Here is a 21,876-nt window from a genome sequence, read left to right as displayed (position 1 = left end):
CTGATTGCCATCTTAGGCCCAATCCCCCGGGGAGCAGGCCTAAGCCAGCAGGTGGTCATCCTCCGAGAGGTCCCAGATTGCGAGAGGGCACAGGCTGGGCTGAGGGACCCCCCTGAGTGCACAAATTTTTGTGCACTGGGCCTCTAGTCTGTTAATAAAGATTAACATCTTTTGAGTTTGGGATTATAAATCTGAGGTTCTATGAGTGAAGTGGACCTGTAATGCCTTTTCTCTAAGCCTCTAAGCCTCAAATCCTTCATTATATAAATTAAAGTAATGTGTCTAAAGGCACTCTAGGGCATTTCAAAATCCCAATAAAATAAATATTATGTACCAAAACAAATTAAGAATATTGATTGTTTAAAATTTGTTTTCTGTGTTCCTTGACATTGAGCCTATCGAATTAACCATGTGATATTAATATCTATCTGTAAACAAGCCCTATCATAAAGAAAACAATGCTGTCAGCTCACTTTTAAAGGACCATGTTTTTCTCCAAATATAACCTTCAAAAATAGCACCAATTCCAAACAGTTTCTTAGCAATGGGAAATATTTTTTTCAGGTAACTAAGATGCTTTATAAATGAGGGAGATTAAGGAAAAAGAAAATAAACATGAAAATTATACAGAAAGAAGTTTGAGCTTAAACCATAAAAGTTTGAGGCAGAAGGAAATATGCTGGAAGTTCCTGAGAAAAGAATTTCAGGCATATGATGTAACAGAAAAAAAATAACTTCTAGACCTAGCTGGTTTGGTTCAGTGGATAGAGCATTGGCCTGTGGACTGAAGGGTTCCAGGTAGCATTTCCAGTCAAGGCCACATACCTCGGTTGCAGGTTTGATCCCTGGCCCTGGTCAAGGGCATGTGCAGGGAGGCAACCAATCAATGTTTCTCTCTGTCTTTCCCCTCCCTTCCACTCTCTCTAAGAATCAATGGAAAAAATATCCTCTGGTGAGGATTAACAAAACAAAACAAACAAACAAAACACATCTAAAATGTGATGAATACACAAAGAAGATTGAAATAAGTAGATATAAATGACTCAGGTATGTGCAGCAATGGAAGAGCTAAGAAAGCTTGAATATTTTGTGAAAGTTCTTGAAAATAATTTGAAGAACATAAATCCATTCCCATGACTGTTTGGGAAGTCACCATGCAACTTCAGTGTTTGATGTCAGGGAACAATAAATATGGAAAAAATAACTTTAATACTGTTTCTAGAGCCAGAGAGAGAGAGAGAGAATGAGGGAGAAAAAGGTTAATACAAATAGGGTCGTAAAATCATGTTGGACAATGTTAGAAATGATTAGTGCCTGAAACATAAGACCTAAGTTATAAATATGAAAGTTATTATTCATGTGGTCAGTAAATTTTGATTGAATACTTACTAACCTAGTTTGTGGACATATAACAAATATTAAGAGAAATCTTCAATTGTATAAAGGTTATATTTTAATGGGCATAAGGGGAGTATAAAAAAATAAGCAAGTATATTAAATAGTTTATTAGAAGGTGACAAATTCTAAGGGGAAAATTAAATAGAGAATAGGGTGACCTGTGAATGTCTTACCAGGAGAGTAAAATTTTAGCAAAGATTTGAAGAAAGAGAACCAATTAAATGGCTATTTAGAAGAGTGTTGCATTCATAAAAAGCAACTCGAGTAAATGAAAATACCTATGGAATGCTTATTATGTTTCAAGACAGAAGTGAAAAGTAGATAGATTAGATGATAGATAGATGATGATAGATAGATGATTGATGATGATGATAATAATAGATAGATAGATAGATAAAATAAAAATAGATGGTAGATAGATGATAAATAGATGGTAGATAGATAGATAGATAGAATAAAGATAGATGGTAGTAGATAGATTTCCTTAATTCCTACAGAAATCTTTTAAGGTAAGAATGTATTTTTATCACCATTTTCTCCTTTTTTGTTTTTCTGGCTTTATTGAGATATCAATGACATATAACATTGTGTAAGTTTAAGGTGTACAATGTGTTGATTTGATATGTTTTTGTGAAATGATTACCATTGATGCATTAGCTAATACTCCATCACCTCACATAGTACCATTTCGTTTTGTGGTTATAATAATTTTTGAAATGGAAAAACTGAACCCAGAAAAGTTAAGTAGCTCAGCCAATAAGTCAGTAAATGGGAAAATGGGAATTGAATCAGGTACTCTGACTGCAGACCTATGTTTTTTAACTATTTCACTATTTTGCCTTTCAAAGGCTCTAAGGCAGTGGTTCTCAACCTTCCTAATGCCGCGACCCTTTAATATAGTTCCTCATGTTGTGGTGACCCCCAATTTCATTGTTACAAATTAAACATAATTAAAGCATAGTGATTAATCACAAAAAAACAATATGTAATTATATATGTGTTTTCCGATGGTCTTAGGCGACCCCTGTGAAAGGGTCGTTTGACCCCCAAAGGGGTCACGACCCACAGTTTGAGAACCGCTGCTCTAAGGTGAGAGCTTATCTACCCTTTCCCTTTTGTAAATACTCTTTATCTTGATCATAGAGCTATTCCAAATGGAAATATCTCTCTTTTTGTCATCTTGAATTCTTCATTTCTCCTTTCCATAAAATAAATAGAATAAAATCTAAAAATCTAGCCTTGTTATCAAGAGAGCAATAAATTTACAAGCTTCAATATAGTACACAGAATTGATATTCTTAAATTCTATTCACTTTAGTGGTAATTCAAACAATTTTCAATATAGCCGCCACTCATGTTATCTAAAGAGAGTTTTACCTTTTCTGTTCAGTTTTTCTATGAAGGAAACAGTACTCTCAGACCTTGAAAACCTATCATTTCCCCTACAAACCATAAAATCATCTGCAAGTGATCTTGTACTTCCAGCCTCCATTCACATACATGGAATTTCTACCTGTAAAAAACATTCCTCTCTGCTCAAAGAATGTGCACTCAACAAGTTATCTCCAAAGTTCTACAACTCTCAGGAGACAATCAGAGCAGTAAAATGGAAAATTTGTTCTCCTAAGCCTTACAGATGAACCATAAAATAAATGAATGCTTTTCCCTTAACTAGATTATTATTTTCTTTTATTAGGTTTTGGAGGTGCAGGGATGTTGTATTCTCCTCCAATTGGTGCAGCTGCTGCAGAACCTGGAAATAATATGCCAAGTCCAGAGCCAGTCTCTGAAACAGTGCGGAGTTATTTCCCTGAGACCTGGATCTGGGAGCTGGCAATGGTGGAGTAAGTAACATTTCTCTCCTCTTTTTGCTCTGGGTGAGGCAATGTGACCCGCCCAGCATTTTCAACTTGAAGATAAGCCTTCTGAAAAGTTCTAAATAATTGTCTTAACCTCCTACCATACAAGACCTAAGAAAAACACTTTTATTGTATGGGCTCACTAGTATAATTGTCTCTCAGAGCAACAAGTCTAAAATAATTATTCCTAAGACTGCCTATAGAATATTCAAATTCTATACCACCTAATGCCATCCAGGAGTCTTGCATAAACAAGATTGGATCAAGCACATAAAGAAATCAGACTGCATAAGAGTGATAGTTTATTTGTTGGATCATGAATCTTAAATATGCTTTATGAAATTGGACAATAGTGAGGACAGCTTATGGACCAAACTGAATCAAATTCAAATATTTCTATTTAAAATATATGCATGTGTGATGTGGCTCTAGACAGATAAGGGAAAGCGACACCATTTAGTCCCTTTTGTTTTCCCACCTCAGTCCCCAGTACATAATCTAGTGTCCGCATGAACCCTTTAATGGTTTCATTCTTGACAGTCCCTTTACACATATTGATTCTCACTTGAAAAAAGACATTTACCTACTTACTCTCTGTTCTTCCTATTGTCATCTTCGCCAGCTCATCGGGCGTGGCCGAAGTAGGAGTAACAGTCCCTGATACCATCACTGAGTGGAAGGCAGGAGCCTTCTGCCTGTCCAATGACACTGGACTTGGTTTCTCTCTTCCCACCACTCTCCGAGCCTTCCAGCCCTTCTTTGTGGAACTCACAATGCCCTACTCTGTGATCCGTGGAGAGGCCTTCACACTCAAGGCTACTGTCCTAAACTACCTTCCCAATTGCATCCGGGTAAGAAAAATGAGGGTGAATTGAAAGGGTAATTGGAACTTTGGTCATTCAGCTCATGATTTGTTCCCAAGACTATGGATAATTCTTGGAATTAGGTGCTAGCATTGCAAATAAATAGTGCTAAGCAAGATGGGACATGATCAGAAAGATAACACAATAACATATGAGCTACAGGTACTAAAACCACAGATCTCCAATCCACATATCTTTTTTTTTCTTCCTGAACCTTGCTGAATCCTGACACAAGACAGGCTCTTTGGTGGGAAAATTCTTGATGCTGACACAAAATTTAGTTTTCTTAATTTTGTTGGTGTTGTTCTTCAAGCCTTCATCTCTAAACTCCCACAATATGTACTTTTAACTTTTCTTATAGCACTTCTGTCTTTGTAAATTATGGCATAGTTTTGTGTAGAGATTATCTCCTTTATAATACAATATCCTCTAGGTCAGGATCCTCTCCTTCAAAATTTTCTATGTCTTATATAGAATAGACATGTAATATATGTTAGAGGAAGTGGAGAGAGGGAGGAAGCAAGAAAATCTACACAGGAGTTAAGAACCACCAGGTAGGAACCAGTAGGTACTTCTCCCAGAGGCAATATCTGCATATGTCAGATATATAATCTAAATGCCAGCTCCTCCTAATAAATAATCAGTCTTGATATATGTCATTGCCATTTTCATGCTTCTCAAAGCACATGTGAAATTCATAGTCTTTTTCTAAATCCCAATTTAGTTCAACACCTCACATGTGGCCCCAATTCCATGACTCAGTGTCTCTCCATATTCTGATAATATTTATCTCTATGCCCCACTTGTGGGTGATAGGTCAGTGTGCAACTGCAAGCCTCTACAGCCTTCCTGGCAGCCCAAAATGAAAAGGGGAAAGAATCCTACTGCATCTGTGAAAATGAGCGGCAAACTTTGTCTTGGGAAATAACTCCTAAAACTCTGGGTGAGTGACATCCCCCGCCCCAAATGTTTTCCAGTCAGCAATGGATCTCTGAATACTGCTTACATCATATTCTTTTTTTTTTTTTCTATCCACAATGGTACCCTACCGCTATTCCCACAACACCTGGGCCTCACAATCACTATACTTGGGTATTGGTTTCTCAGTGTACATTAGCCTTGGGTTTTTTGTTGTTTTATTTTGTTTTCACCTTTCCTATTCCAGTGCATTGTAAGGTTAAAGTGCAGCCTTTGAGGTGATTGCAGAGCATAGAGTCATTTTCAGCTATTAGGGATGCCTTGGACTACTGTCAAGATGGATACTCATGCCAAAACCGGTTTGGCTCAGTGGATAGAGCGTTGGCCTGCAGACTGAGAGGTCCCAGGTTCGATTCCGGTCAAGGGCATGTACCTGGGTTGCGGGCACATCCCCAGTAGGAGATGTGCAGGAGTCAGCTGATCGATGTTTCTCTCTCATCAATGTTTCTAACTCTCTATCTCTCTCCCTTCCTCTCTGTAAAATATCAATAAAATATATTTTAAAAAAAAAAAAAGATGGATACTCATTTTCTCTACATTCTTTGTTTTAGGGAATATGAACTTCTCGGTGAGCGCCCAGGCAGTGAAGTCCCTAGAGCTTTGTGGAAATAAGGTTGCTGAAGTCCCTGAGATTGGAAGGAAAGACACAGTCATCAAAACCCTATTGGTGGAAGTAAGTCTGTATTACTTTGACATGTGTTTCTGAGGCCATAACAATTAAAAAAAAACAGTATGGACATTCTTGAGGTAACAAAGGATAATTAGTATCATACAGAATTCATCTGGTAAGACTAATGGAATTTCCTATCCTTAAAGCACATATTATGAGAAACCTTGCTATGTAAACTTGTTAACTTATTGCATAGTTTTTAAAAAACATTATTAGGAGCCTTTTCCTTTTCTGATCTCTACCTCTCCTATAGAAGTCAAATATTTCTCTCACCTATTACATTTGGCTCTCTGCCCTTAGTATCCCTCATTTTCTCCTCAGCCAATATCCCTTGTTGTTCAATGTTTTACACATTTACACTAATTTGCTAACAAGTAGGATTTGATAGCATCATTTAGTGTAAACCCCACCCTTCAAAGTAAACAATCTATGGTTGTCCTTTAGTCACCTCGATACTTAGCCCTCTTTTCTACTTTTTTTTTTTCTTTTCACCCAAGCCTGAAGGTATTGAGCAAGAAAAGACTTTCAATTCTATGGCCTGTACTTCAGGTAAGAGTCAATCTTCATAATCATTGTGAGAACAATGCCTCCCGAGGGTATGTATTTCAAGTTACAATGCATAGTCTTACATGTTATCTCCCATAATTTTCAGAATGTTCCATTCAATTTGGCATAATACTAAGTATTTCTTTGTACATATTTTACAAATAGGAACACTGAGCCCAAGAGAGCAGGTTAATGTGGCTTGTGGGTACAGGCAAGGCTACTACTAGGGCTTGCTTGGTTCACTTTCAGCCTTTATCTCCATAGCCAGTGGCTGCTCATTAATGAGGCAGGATGCAAAGGCTTAGAGTGCCACAGCACGAGGTAGAAAGAAAGCAGAGTTATGACAAGTTTGAATCACAGTTAATATTCTCAAAAATAGTTGGTAATAAAGCATATGGCACTTTCTGCTCATCTTACTAAAAACTTGTTTTCCATAGAAAAAAAAGAACTCCACTTTGCATCAGGATTTTACCATATCATTAAAAAACATTAAATTGTGTAGCTTGTAAATTATACTGGCACATTAGCACTAGATCTATGTTCATAGTATATAAAACACTGTTCTTGACACTTAAGAAGGACCAATTTAAGGCTTAACCTTAGAGACCAACAAAATCAGAGAATTATACAATTAATTCTGAAAACTCTAGATCCTCGTCGGCTCCTAGCCTTCTTTAAGAGAGCTACTGTGCATACAGCAACACAGAAGATGATAAAACCAGAGGGAAAGGGACTTGGGAAGTTTTGTTGTGCCAAGAAAAGCTAGACTATTAAAGGTAATCTCATCATAAGTCAAAATTCTTATTCCTTGGACACAGGGTTCCTCAAGGAGGCATAATAATGCTATTGCTAAATGTAATGATAACAATAATAATAACGGTTCACATGCATTGAGATTTAAGATGTTGCCAAGGCTGTTCTAATTCACACATTTTATATGTATTATTTCACTGAATCATCACATGTACAAGTTAAAGTAGGAAGAGGTTAAGTAACCACTAGATTATACTACTATAAGGAATGCCATCCTTTCATATAGATTATTTGTTCCCAAAGGTACCGAAATATCTGAGCAATTATCCCTGAAGCTCCCACCAAATGTGGTCAAAGAATCTGCCAGAGCCTCTTTCTCAGTTTTGGGTGAGTTATCTTGCATCTAGAAAACTGTGACAAAAGAACTGCCAGCCATACATTTTATCTATATATTTGTGTTCTAAATATCAACTTATTAATGTGTCAATTTATATAGGATCCTGGAAGGCTCACTTTTTCTAAATATAAATGTTCCCTTATCCAAATGATAAAGTATCTGACTTTAAATATGAACATCATTGGAGTTCACTAATGTTGGCTACATATGAACTTAAATAACTCTGACATTTAATCTCACATTCCCCAGGTGACATACTAGGTTCTGCTATGCAAAATACACAGAATCTCCTCCAGATGCCCTATGGCTGCGGAGAGCAAAACATGGTCCTTTTTGCTCCTAACATCTATGTCTTGAACTATCTGAGTGAAACCCAACAGTTGACTTCAGAGATCAAGTCTAAGGCCATTGCCTATCTCGTCAGTGGTAAGTGAGACAAAGAAAAGTTTACTGTGTTACTCTACTAATAATGGGCTTTTTCCCCACTACGCTGGCATTTTATCACCAGTGATCAAGCTAATGCAGTGATTTGTGTAGAAATGAAAAGTTTCCCACCATCTGATACAATGCTGCATTTTGACATATGGGTGATAGCCATAACGCTATGACAGATCCTACCCATGAGCCATCAAACCTCAGGGGAGTCTGGACACTGTCAGCCTGCACCTGGAGATATCCTGCCTTTCTATGATACTTTCATTCCAGGTTACCAGAGGCAGCTGAACTACAAACATCAAGATGGTTCCTATAGCGCCTTCGGGGATCAGTCTGGCAGAAATGAGGGCAACACTTGGTAAGAAAAGAAAATCATTCTGAGTTTCAACTACGAGTTCAAAGCCTGTCCATACAGGGTGGGACAAAAAGTAGGTTTACAGTTGTTCATATGGAAAATAACACAATAATTAATAAATAATACAAGAATAAACTGCGTTTTCCTTACTCACTACTGTAAACCTCCTTTTGCCCCACTCTGTCTATTCGCCTACTTAATTCTTACAATAATCATGTGAAATGAGAGCTATTAGCTTCATTTTACAGAGGAGATGATGTTCATTATGGATGAATAAATGTCTCTAGTATAAACAACTAATAAATGGCAAAACTGAGAACATTTGAAGTTGATTATTTTTATATCAACACACCAAGCCTCTCTTTCTCATGTTGCTAAGGAACCATTACAAACTTCTTATTTGCCCTCATAAATTGTTGAACAGTGCTGAGATGCTAGAAACAGGCTAGAAAAATGGCAGCCATTACTCACAGTGCATACTTTACCACCTTCTACTAGATGATCCTCTCTATGTATTTATCTAGCTATCATCTATCTATTTATCCATCCATCTATTTTTTATTTATCAATCTATTCATTTATCCACCTGTCCATCTATTCATCTATTCATCTGTCCATCTATCATCCATTCATCTAATTATCTATCTATCTATCTGAACTAAATATGACCATACAAGAAAACAAGAGGAAATCAACAACCTGAAAAGTAGTGGAGAGGCAGGATGATGTAGAGAAAAATATTTACTGGTCTGTTCCAGTAAAAGAAGACAGACCAATAGAACATTAGTTGCAGAAGACAAAGGAAGAAATCAATGGAAACAAATAAATACAGAAAGTCCAGAATATGAGAGTAAATATCTTAACCACCCCCAAGAAAACTAGGAGAAACCTAAATCTCTAAAGTGATGCTTTTGGAAGCAAGAATCCTTGGTAAGACATTTAACAACATGCCACAGGAAAAAAAAAATAGAAAGAAGCTAACAAGTTAACAGAAAAAGTTTCCAAACTCTCAGTAATAGCTCTTTCATTCACAGAAAAAGTTTCCAAACTCTCAGTAATAGCTCATTTTCATGAGGGTGAATTGGGGGAGAGTGGGAGTCTATGTGTGCAAAACAGAGTTTTAAGGTGCTGTATGAGAATAAATGGTCTCAGAAGCCTGCTCTTCTTCATCCTTCAGGCTCACAGCCTTTGTACTGCAGACCTTTGCCCAGGCTAAAAGCTACATCTTCATTGATGAAGCACATATTACCCAAGCCCTCGACTGGCTCTCCCAGAGGCAGAAGGAGAATGGCTGTTTCAGAAACTCTGGGTCACTGCTCAACAATGCCATTAAGGTGAAGTGCTGTGAGTACTTATGCTGAACCCCATGATACCTCAATATTAACATTGTTCCAAACGTGATAGGAGAAAGAAGGCACAGGAAAATTGCAAAGATGAAGTCTTAGGTAATGTGAGAGGGCATCTAGGAAGGAGTTATAAACCTGAAAATTCTAAAGAAGAAAGAAATGGTGCTTTGCATGAGGGTGTTACTTTGCTTGATAGAGAAGATACTGAAGACAAGTTGCATTAAAGACCAGAGAATATACTAAAATTTAGAAGTGCAATTAATCAAGTACAATTAATCAAAATTCTCTCTCTCTTTCTCCCCCACCCCTCTCTGTCATTTACAGGGAGGAGTGGAAGACGAAGTGACCCTCTCTGTCTACATCACTATTGCTCTTCTGGAGAGTGGTCTTCCAGTCACTGTAAGACTCACCTCAGTCCCACTTCCTACTATGAAAATTACAGGCCTGATGCCTGGAACACCCCTGCACTAAAAGCCAAGTCTCTGCTTTCATTTTGCTCAATGATGAGGCATTTCTCAGCCAGATGAGCTCTTCAGTCAATTCCATTAAAGGGAATTTATACTTGCCCAATAATGCCCTTGGACTATGTACCAAAGCTAATCCTAAAAACACATGTTCCCTGGCTTTATTTTTTGAAAACTAAATATAAAGTTAAGAAATTTAAAATGTTTCTCAGCTTAAATATAGTGAATATTGGCTGTCTACTTGGCTGGCTGAAAACCATGAATGACATCTGTCAAGCAATATCCAACTCAGAACCTGTTCTATCCTCTACTTATCCTAGTTTGACACCAGCACCTCTTTGTCTTCACAGAACTCTGTTGTTCAAATGGCCCTGCTCTGCCTGGAGTCTGCCTGGAATACAGCACAGGAGGGGCCCCTTGGAAGCCATATCTACACCAAGGCATTGTTGGCCTACGCTTTTGCCCTAGCGGGAAACAAAAATAGGAGGGGAGAAATACTGAGCTCTCTGGATGAAGAAGCTGTGAAAGAAGGTGAGAGCCCTAACCGGTGTAGCTCACTGGATAGAGCATCGGCCTGGGGACTGAAGGGTCCCAGGTTTGATTCCAGTCAAGGGCATGTACCTTGGCTGCAGGCACATCCCCAGTAGGGAGTGTGCAGGAAGCAGCTGATCGGTGTTTCTCTCTCATCGATGTTTCTAACTCTCTATCCCTCTCCCTTCCTCTGTAAAATTTTAGCTTTGTAATTCTTTAGCCAAATTATCTGTTGTGAGGTCAAACCACCTTTTAGAAAAATATATTCTCTGGGATTGCATATGTTATACCATACATAATGCTGCAGGTAAATTATGGAATTTTATCTCTACCTGCTGAAAGCAATATATTAAACAAATATATATATTTTTATAGGGTAAGTGCCTACATGCTTGGATGATAAATGGTACAACAAAAAGCCATACTAAAGAAATTGCAATAACATTTTCAAAGTGTTTTTTATCTCTTTTGCCAGATTATTACAAAAGTCCTATGAGCTCAATAAGTAGGTTTTATTTTTTCAATTACAGTTTATATTCAATATCATTTATATTAGTTTAGGTGTGCTGCATAGTAGTTAAAGAATCACATACTTTACAAAGTGGTCCCCTTGATATTTCAAGCATTCTTCGGGTACCGTACATAGTTATTACAATATTGGCCATATTCCGTATGCTATACTGTACTTCCCCAGGACAATTTTGTGACTAATTATTTGTAGTTCTTAATCCCTTCACTTTTTTCAGAAGCTCCCCCACCACCAAGAACAACTTCCCTCCCCTCTGGCAAACATCAGTCAGTTCTCTGTATCTATGAGTCTGTTTCAATTTTGTTTGTTCATTTATTTTGTTCTTTAGATTCCATATATAAGTAAAATCATACAATATTTGCCTTTCTCTGACCATTTCACTTAGCATAATACTGTCTAGGTCTGTCCATGCTGCCACAAATGGTAAAATTGCATTTTTTTGTGGCTAAATAATATTCTATTATGTACATATGTACGCCACAGCTTTTATATCCTCTTGTTTATTGATGGGCATTGAGGTTGCTTCCATATCTTGGCTGTTGTAAATAACACTACAATGAACATAGGGGTGCTTATATTGTTTTGAATTAGTGTTTTGGGTTTATTTGGGTACATACTCTCCATACCGTTTTTTAAAGTGGCTGCATCAATCTTCTCTCCCATCCAAAATGCATGACTGTTCCCTTTTCTCTACATCCTTGTCAACATTTCTTTACTGATTTATTGATGACAGCCATTCTAACAGGTATGAGTTGATATCTCATTGTGGTTTTAATTTGCATCTCTCTGATGCTTAGTGATGTTGAGCATCTTTTCGTATGTTTATTGGCCATCTGTATGTTCTCTTTGGAGGAATGTAATAGGTAGGCTTTATATCCAATTCGTACTCCAATTCCCAGGAAATATCACAAATAGCAAGAAAACTCTGTCTTGTTTCTCTTTCAATTAAAAATATATATATATTTAAGAGATTAACAAGTGTGCACTATGCTTCTTCCTCCAACAATATTCTTGGTCTTAGGCCCAGAGGACTAAACTTGAGTTCAGCATGGAAATGACAGTGAGGACCTTACTTCATCTCTCTATTATTTTCAACTCCATATGATATGAATATATATTCACTTATTATCTACCAATAGTTATAATTCTCTCTTTTTCTCACCCTTAAGACAACACCGTCCACTGGGAACGACCTCAAAAAACCAGGGCACCAGAAGGGTACTTTTACCAACCTCAGGCTCCCTCTGCTGAGGTGGAGATGACGTCCTACGTGCTCCTAGCATACCTCACTGCCCAGCCTGCCCCAAGCTTAGAGGACCTGACTTCTGCATTGCACATTGTGAAGTGGATCATAAAGCAACAGAATTCCTATGGGGGTTTCTCCTCCACCCAGGTTTGTGGTTCCCATATAGTCTTCTCCTCCAGGTTCACTTGACAGTTGGCCCATTTGAAAACAGAACAGTTACAAAGAAAAGAGAAGGTGAATCATTAAATCTTGGAAGAATTATTTAGAAATATCTAAAAACAGTAGTAGAAAAAGGAAAAGGACCCAAGTCATTCCCCCAAACAATTTCACTAAGCCCTGCATTATCCCATCAATTTGGCTACTTAACCATAAGCACCATTCCTCTCTAAAGCTATATTATATCATTAGCACTCATCGGTCAATAGCCACACTCTAGAATAGGGTTTCTGAATAGCAAAACTGTTGACATTTTGTTCCAGATAATTATTATTGTGAGGGGCTGCCCTGGCCATTGAAAGATGTCTTACAGCCTCCTGGACTCTCCCCACTAGATGCCAGTAGCATTCTACTCACAGTTAAGACAAGGCAAAATCAACCCTGGTTGAGAATCAGTGTTAATCCTGCAAGAAACTCTCTAAGATGAACCAGAACATTGTGTGATTAAAAGGAAAGTGACCACATAGATCTCATAGAATGAATCTTCATAGAATGAATAAGAAGTTCTATTTAATCACTCCAAGGAACTCAGACTCTCCAGTCCTTCCTAACTGCCCTGAGACCTGTCTTCTTACACCCCACCCCCTCCTTAAAATTGATTGTTTTTAAGCTAAAGCTCTTAAATTATTTTTTTCATACCACATTTTTGGAAATGTTTTATTGAGTGCAAAAATGATTGTGTTAACCATCTGGATTTCCACTTACACATCTTTCAGTATTTTGGATGTACATAATGTAACTTTGTTTTTTAGGGATATCTATAATAATTAAAGCATAATATGCTAATTAGACCAAATGGCCTTCCAGACATCCTTCCTTCCGGACATAGACGCAGAGGATGGGGGCCGAGGCAGAGGAGGCAGAGGTGGAAGAGGCCCCCGACCGTGGCTGCGGCTGTGGGCAGGGAGCCGGGGCCAAGGCCCTTGCAAGAATTTTGTGCATGAGGCCTCTAGTTATATATGTAAAACTATGTATATATAACTCATGGGCACAGACAACTGGATAGTGAAGGCCTGGGGCAGGGGGCGGGGGGCAGGGAGTGGAGGGCAGGGAGCGGGTGCGAACTAAAAGGGGTCAATGGGAGAGATAGGGGACATATGTAATACTTTCAACAATAAAGATTAAAAAATAAAAATAAAATTCAATAAGGCAGTGAGTTGGGGGGGTGGAGAATATATAAAGGGGAAAAGAAACTTGGGAAAGTGCAAGTTGTCTGATACTACACTTTTTATTCTCAGCAAATTTCTGTCATTCTTCTATCTAAATTACTGTCTAGTAAATGGCAGTCACTATTTTGACTTAACTTTTTAATTTTAAACCTATTCTTTGAAAGATATAAAAAAGAGAAGTATTGATGAGAAAGAGCAGAGCACAATTTCTGGGCATAGAAATAGTCCCTTAGGACAATACCAACAACAAGTGAAATTAAATTGTGAATCTAATTTGCATTAATAGTCTTTTATTTCATTTGGAGAAACTATAGCATGACTATGATTATGCCTTAAAGGCAGAGAAAAAGAAAAAGCAATTAGCAGGTGTATACTTTAGGGGAGGAAAGCCATCACTCCCTTGTGGTAGCTAACACAGACTTTTGAGGAAAATCCCAGCCATCAAAAACTTACTCTTTAGGTGTGGTTTCTCCCCTCATCTCTTCCAGGACACAGTGATAGCTCTCCATGCCCTGTCTAAATATGGAGCAGCCACTTTCATCAGGACTCAGAAAACTGCACAAGTGACCATTCGTGATTCAAAAACCTTTTCCACAAAACTCCAAGTGGATAGCAACAACCTCCTGTTGCTGCAGCAGGTCTCATTGCCAGAGATACCTGGGGAATACACCATAACAGTGACTGGGGAAAGATGTGTGTATCTTCAGGTGAGACTCTAGAATTATATTGGAAAAAATCAACTTGAAACTCTCCTCTGAAAGGAAGCTCTGCTCTTTGCTTCCTGGACAAGTAAAGGGCAAATCTGGAGAAGTTAAATGATGAAAAAGAGAGGCTTCCCAGGAAAAGAAAAACTGATGGTGTCTTTGGTGTTCCACAGACATCCATGAAATATAATATCCTTCCAGAAAAGGAGGATTCCCCATTTGCCTTGGAGGTACAAACTCTGCCCCAAACTTGTGATGGACCCAAAGCCCATACCAGCTTCCAGATCTCAGTGAATGTCAGGTAAGACCTTCTGACTGAGTCAGTTAATCCTGAGTCTAAAAGCTACTTGGAACCATCAATCATTAATATATTTGGAAGCTATGTATTATGAAATTATCTTTTTCTCTAGTAAATGTTTTGTCTTAAAGTTTTAATAATGCTTTAAAAGCATCTGAAAGCAAAGTCTAGTTTTAAATATGTTTAATAAAAAATGTAAATTTTTTAAATGTTCTAATTAATTCCTAGTAATCATTTACACTAATTTTTATTTAACTCATTGCAAAATAATAAATTATTTTTTCAAATATTTTTACCTTAAGTTGAAGTAAATCTTTCTTATCTCTTCTGAATAATTATATTTTACTTTGTTTTTTCTAATCAAATGAATAAGTAATAAATGCTAATATTAAATACAAAGTATTTATGACATATAAAATATAGATGTTGCCCTATCATGAGCCATCAAAAACTTTGCAGGAGTCCTAAGAAAACATTGCCCAAATTATATTGCTTTGTATCTAATACTAATGACATTAATATTAAAAAATAAATGATATTTCAGACAGCCAACCCAATTATTAAACATAAATTTAATTGAAGTATAAAGCATTCATGCTACATTTAAATTAACTAAAAATATAAAAGTAAGATATATTAAATCACAAATGAGTAGTATAGGTAGAATGTCCAAAACCTGAAGATGTGTTACAAAAGCAGATTACCAAACTCCACTCCCAAAGATTCTGTTTTGATCATGTGGGACTAAGCCTTGAATATCTATGATTTTAGTAAGCTATACATCTGATGTATATTGATATCATACATGTCCAGGAAACACAGAGTTCTGTAGGTCATAATCTTAGGGGAAACTTCATGAAGATGGACAGGTTTTTGGTGGGTCTTGAAAGAGGAACTTTGGCTTTCTTTCACATAATAAATTCTAACTCCTTTTTTTCTCTGACACTACAGTTACAGAGGGAGCCGCCCTGTCTCCAATATGGTGATTGTTGATGTGAAAATGGTATCTGGTTTTATTCCCTTGAAACCAACGGTAAAAATGGTAGGTGTGTTTTAAGCCTAGGTAGATCCCATACAAAAGGATGTTATGTATCTTCAAATGAGACCATACCAATAGAAAGTTCTATCCATATCATCCTGCCTCAAAAATTGTTTTTCCCCAAACCCATGAAATTAAATTCAGTAACTATTTATTTGGCTCTAAGCTAAGAGACCTGTGTGATACCAGAGAACTACAAGGGAATATCTTATCCTTAGGCCACTCATGGTCCAGTTAGGAACTGAAAGCACATGGGCATGAAACAATAAAATGACAAGCAAGAAAAACAGACTATGATTAAATACCAAAGTAACTAATATGCACACACAAAATTTGGCAATGATAAAACTAATGTGAGCTTGAATCAGCAAAGATGCCAGAGAGTCTAACATGTTACTTGAATATTGAAGGATGATGAAAATCCTGTCCTGAAAATAGCTGGCTTCCTTCTCTTGATAGAATTCCAAGTGATTTTTTTCAATCAAGACATGACAACGTTGAAACCTGTTTGCATATGTGATTCCTTCCACTCACCCAACTTTTGTATAGCTAATGTACCTTGATGTTTAATCATGAAGATGAGTCATAGGCATTCTAGCCCTCACGTTATTTAAAGAATAAACATTTGTCCCTTTCTATAATCTGCTCTAGGTCTCAGTGTTCTCATATCTATTGTCTAACTTTTTGAGTTCTCTAATTTTTTCAGCTTGAAAGATCTAACCATGTGAGCAGGACAGAAGTGAACAATAACCATGTCATCATTTATGTGGAACAGGTGAGAGCTCTGGCATTTAGCTGAGACTATATACATCGGTTGACTTTCTAAGTGGGTCTTGTCAATAGAAGATAAGTAATGTAAGGAAAGCAATAATTAGTAACATCCTTCCAAAAAGTTAATCTATGCTAAAGAGAATAAAAGGAAAATCTCCTTTTAAATCCATAGAATGTCTGCTCCCTTTTTAATTATGTTACAATTGGAATATGAATATTTCTATGATTTCCAGTAGAAAATCAACAGAATAAATGTCTAACATGTGTGTTATTTTAAAGACCCACCAAAAAGAAAAAAATACACCACTGTGGTTGATTACTAATACTGTTAATATTCTAATAAATATATCACTATATATAATAAAATGTAGATCTCATGAGTATCTTCAAAGTCAATAGCAAATCAAAGGGGATGTTTTATCTAACCACACAAAAATAGTTTTGTATTATAACTACAGGTGGTACAAGTCTCTGCATCTTAAAACACATTCACATAGACTCGGTTAATTTCGTACAGAGGACTACAGGAGCATATGGGTTGTCTCTGTTGTTTAGGAGAATATCTTGGGGATTTTGTTCATTGTAAAGAGTTCCCAAAGTTGCCTTCTAAACCCATCTTGGCATCCACAAATGTTTGCTTACCTAGAAGATCCAGGTGAAGAAGAGTCAGAGAACAATAAAGAATATGTTTTACTCAAAGAAGAGAGAAGAGGATTTCTAACCTCTTTATTACTCCCACTTTTCCTTTTAGGTGACAGCTCAGACACTAAGCTTTTCTTTCACGGTTCTGCAAGACATCCCAGTAAGAGACCTAAAACCAGCGATTGTTAAAGTCTATGATTACTATGAGACACGTAAGTGAGAGAAAACTGAGACAATTAAATAGTCTCAATGTAAAACCAAGAAATAGATGACAATAACCCTGGTTTTAGACCATTCAATCAATATTATATCTATTTGTCCCTTTCCTCCAAGCTATATACTGTAGAAACCACCTACAAACAAATTTATCAATTAATATTTATTGAGTCAGAAACTTAAGAATTTACAAAGAAAGATATTTTGTGACTGCTCTCAAATAGTTTAGAGACATAAAGATCCTAGTACACATGGAAAGATAATGTAACCAGAAAAGACAGTTAAATGATAAATGATAAATGAGTGTTACCAAGCTAAGGGATAAGAAATTGGGGAAGTGAAAATACCACAGAAGACTAGTGCTTAATATGGACAAACAGGAAAAAAAGACAGAGGAAGAAAGATCTGAGTTGGATCCTTATGGTTAAGTACACCTTCTAAAGTAAATAGTAGAGCCCTACGCGGTTGGCTCAGTGGGTAGAGCACTGGCCTGTGGACTGAAGGGTCCCAGGTTTGGTTCCCTCCAAGGGCACATACCTTGGTTGCAGGCTCCTCCCCTTCAGGGCGCATTCAGGAGGCAACCAATTGTTGATGTGTTTCTCTCACATCTACATTTCTCTCTGCCTTTCCCTCTCCCACTTTCTCTAAAAAATAATAACAAAAGCATTTTAGGCTAGAGCAATAATCTTAGAAAAGGGATTCAGGAAGCAAGCTGGATAAAGTGAGTATAAGCAGAGAGTTCATGAAAGAAAAAGCTACAAGAAAAAAAGAGAGCAACAATGGTCATCTTCCTAAGAATTTAAAATTTGAATACTATCTAAACAGTCTTCAATCCCCCTCCTCCACTCCTGATGGTGGGGGGAGCGGGGGGAATGGGGTAATAAATATGTTAGCTATCCTGTTCAACTCTGGCCTATTTGAATAGAGTTTTAACAATCCTGATATGATATACTTTTCACCAAAAGTAAAGTAAATAGATTCAATATGGCCTCTTGTTCATAGATGTTTTTTGTTTCTCCTTTCACCTAATATTTCTTAGGTGAGTCCGCTATTGCTGAGTACACTGCCCCCTGCAGCATAGGTAAGAAATCACATGCCATGATCAACATCATACTCCATTGACTTTGCTCCCTAAATGTTCTTCTAAATTTAAAATTCTTTACAAGTCTTTTCCTAGATCTGAGACAATTTATATGGCACATTCTCACACAAAGAGAAAACTGGAGAATGGTACTTACCCTGTAGGTGGGGTATCCAATTTAAGATATTCATTCCATTATAAGAAAAGTCAATAAGTTTTATTAATGTTTGTTTGTGGGATAGCCAGCAATAATAGACAACATTTCACATCACAGCTAATTGGTTTCCTTCATTTCAAGGGCCAACTATTATGATTCTCCTGCCTAATCTAACCCAACACATTTTTATAAATGAAGTTTTATTGGAACAGATCCACACTCATATCTATTTTCTATGGCTGCTATCATGAGTTAAGTAGTTATGACGTAAACCATATGGCCTGCAAAGCCAAAATATTTAGCATCTAACATTTCACAGAGAAAGTTTGCTAACCCCAGCTTTAGCTCACACTCACTGCTCAGATTCAACTGAGGGAATATTTCTGAAGAAACCCTACAACTCTTTTATGTTTCTTTTCTCACCGTAGATGCAGAGCAAGACAATGTTTGAGGACCACATTTAGACTACATCTTTTGCTGGATTCCCTGTCCTGTACTTGAATTTAAAAAGAATTGGGTTGTTTATCTCTGTAAAACAGATATCAAAAAGGCTTGTTGAATAAATATATATTTCTAATCAAGCTATTCGTTCCATCATTTATAAATCAAACATGTTTACATAATGAGTTATTTTGTCTTAAATAATGTGAACAGTACAGATGTGAAATATAACTGCTTATATTACCACTGTGAATTTAATATATAAAATCAATTAGACAATAACTGAAAATAATTTATGTTCTGAGAAATCTTAGGGGGAAAAAAGTAACTCACTGAGCTAGGAAGCTGGGGAGAAAGTATTGATGAGTAGGAAGGGATAAATATTTCTTGAGAGGAAACAAGGAATATTTGCCTTTGTCACTAAGGTAAGACAACAAAACTGGACTTCACAAGAGACTAAAATAATTACAGTTAGAATGTGCTGGAGATAGGCAGCACTGTGCAGAGGTTGAAGTCTAGACACTGGAGCCAGACTGTCTAGATTCAAATCCTGATTCCATCCTTGCCTCACCAGCTGAATGACTAGGGAAATTACTTAGACTTTCTCCTTCAGCTTTTTCACAAAGAAATGGGGATAATAACAGACTGTACCTTGAAGTATCATTGATGATAAACTATTCTAATAAAAGGAGAGAAAGAGAATAGCTGAATCAAGCAATGGCTCCTAAACCTTCAGCTCAGATAAGGTGTGTGTCATTTATAATTCTACTAGAGGCCCAGTGCACAAAAATTTGTGCACTCAGGAGGGTCCCTCAGCCCGGCCTGTGCTCTCTTGCAGTCTGGGACCCCTTGGGGGATGACCACCTGGTGGCTTTGACTCGCTCACCAGGGGATTGGGCCTAAGCTGGCAGTCAGCCATCCCTCTGGCAGCCCGGGAGCCCTCAGGGGATATCCACTTGCCAGTGAGGAGCAGGCCTAAGCTGCAGTCGGACATCCTTAACGCTGCTGAGGAGGCAGGAGAGGCTCCCACCACCACTGCTGTACTGGCAGCCGGCAGCCTGGCTTGTGGCTGAACAGAGCTCCCCCTGTGGGAGCACACTGACTACCAGGGGGCAGCTCCTGCATTGAGCTGGTGGGCAGCGTGTGTCATAGTGACCAGTCATTCCCTGTGGGTCTGCTGTTAGGGTCAATTTGCATATTACCCTTTTATTATATAGGATTGGCTAAAGCAAGTCATGGGACCAAACCTGACTTCAATTGTGGGATGGGGGCAAGGTGACTCTTCCCACAAGGAAACAAACATAGCAGTGTAAAGAAATATATATCTCTCTTACAGGAAAGACAGTAAATAATGAAGAAAAAAAATAATGTAATCCCACACAGAGGTGAAGTATAGATATAAATCTATCCAGTTGTCCCAGAAGCTTTTACTGAGCAATTTATCTTTGGCACACTAATTTGAAAGTTCACCTATATTGCCCCCTGCAGCATATACTATATTCACACATGTTTTGGTGGGCATTTCTGGAATTTTTAGTCTGTTTCTTTGGTCTCTCTGTGTATTTATGTACCAGGACTACATTTTCAATAATCAAGACTTTATAGTGTGTTTTACTATCTTAAAGAACTAGTTTCTACTTACTGCATATATTTTTCTGAGTTTTTCAATTATGTCCTTATTTAATTTTCCACCTGAATCAGCTTCTCTATTTAACACAAAAGTTGGGTATCTTACTGGAATCTCATCAAATGTGTACATTAATATAGGGAGAATTGTCAGCTTTTTAAGATTGACCTCCCTATCCAAGAACAGGGTGTGTTTTATATTTTATTTTTAATTTTAATTTTTTCAAGTCTTCTTGTGGGTGCTTCAGTGCTATTTTAAAGTTCTTTTCTCATATAGAATATACACATTTCTTGTATTCCTTCCTAGGTAGTTCTTTGTATTCTTGTTGAAAATGTATATGTGGTTTCTTTATTATATAAACAGCTAGTTATGTATGAAAATATTTATTATGGACTTGGTTTTATATACCATAAAGTGTACAAATATGGAGGGCCCAGCTTGATAAATTTTTACTTATGATTAAATCTTAGAAAACATTTTCAGAATCCCAGAAAGACTCTCACATGTCCACTCTTGGTCAAAACTCATCTCGACACCGAGAGTAATAATATATTCTGACTTTTATAGCCATAAATTATTTTTTCCCATCTGTAAGCTTCATTACAAATAGAATCATGCAGAATGTATGATTCCCACAAAAGCATGGATTTGGGCCTGGCTGATGTGGCTCAGTGGTTGAGCATTGACCCATGAACCAGGAGGTCACTGATTTGATTCCCAGTCAGGCAAATGCCTAGGCTGTGGGCATTCAGGAGGCAGCTGATGGATGTTTCTCTCTCATCCATAGTTCTATCTCTCTGTCCTTTTCCCTTGCTCTCTCTAAAATCAATAAACATTAAAAAAAAAAAAAAAGGCATAGATTTGGGCCTAGGCCAAAGTTGAACTTTAAAAACTTTAAAAGAGCCAGAAGAAAACATAAGAGATATCCTATATAATAAAGAGTTAATATGCTAATTAGACTGGACGGCAGAATATCTTCCAGAATGACCTTCTGGAACAACCTTCCAGAACAACCAGTGGGCAAGGGATGGGGCTGTGGGGCTGTGAGGCAGTTGGGGCTTCGAGGGCCAAGCCCCTTGCATGAATTTCTTGCGTCAGGCCTCTAGTATTGTATAAGCTATTGTTTTTACCCAACTATGAGTGTT

General features: G+C 37.4%; 1 protein-coding gene across 1 annotated transcript in view; it reads left to right on the top strand.

Moving 5' to 3' along the window:
- Positions 1-19,235, top strand: part of PZP (pregnancy-zone protein) — a 36,835-nt gene extending 17,600 nt beyond the window's left edge. Inside the window, exons 17-36 of the mRNA XM_015558722.1 lie at positions 2,744-2,807; positions 3,095-3,242; positions 3,880-4,108; positions 4,937-5,063; positions 5,650-5,771; positions 6,266-6,317; positions 7,371-7,454; positions 7,714-7,890; positions 8,170-8,257; positions 9,432-9,588; positions 9,925-9,999; positions 10,415-10,595; positions 12,294-12,517; positions 14,244-14,462; positions 14,633-14,760; positions 15,709-15,799; positions 16,503-16,571; positions 17,319-17,421; positions 18,465-18,506; positions 19,092-19,235. Coding sequence (XP_015414208.1) covers positions 2,744-2,807; positions 3,095-3,242; positions 3,880-4,108; positions 4,937-5,063; positions 5,650-5,771; positions 6,266-6,317; positions 7,371-7,454; positions 7,714-7,890; positions 8,170-8,257; positions 9,432-9,588; positions 9,925-9,999; positions 10,415-10,595; positions 12,294-12,517; positions 14,244-14,462; positions 14,633-14,760; positions 15,709-15,799; positions 16,503-16,571; positions 17,319-17,421; positions 18,465-18,506; positions 19,092-19,114 — 2,403 coding nt within the window. The 3' untranslated portion in view covers positions 19,115-19,235. The remainder of the gene's footprint in view (positions 1-2,743; positions 2,808-3,094; positions 3,243-3,879; positions 4,109-4,936; positions 5,064-5,649; positions 5,772-6,265; positions 6,318-7,370; positions 7,455-7,713; positions 7,891-8,169; positions 8,258-9,431; positions 9,589-9,924; positions 10,000-10,414; positions 10,596-12,293; positions 12,518-14,243; positions 14,463-14,632; positions 14,761-15,708; positions 15,800-16,502; positions 16,572-17,318; positions 17,422-18,464; positions 18,507-19,091) is intronic.
- Positions 19,236-21,876: the final 2,641 nt, after the last annotated feature.

The sequence above is a fragment of the Myotis davidii genome, unplaced genomic scaffold (genome assembly GCF_000327345.1).
Source record: "Myotis davidii unplaced genomic scaffold, ASM32734v1 scaffold1430, whole genome shotgun sequence".
Classification (NCBI taxonomy): domain Eukaryota; kingdom Metazoa; phylum Chordata; class Mammalia; order Chiroptera; family Vespertilionidae; genus Myotis; species Myotis davidii.
Note: the sequence above shows the minus strand (reverse complement) of the source record. Positions and strands in the feature narration are given on the sequence as shown.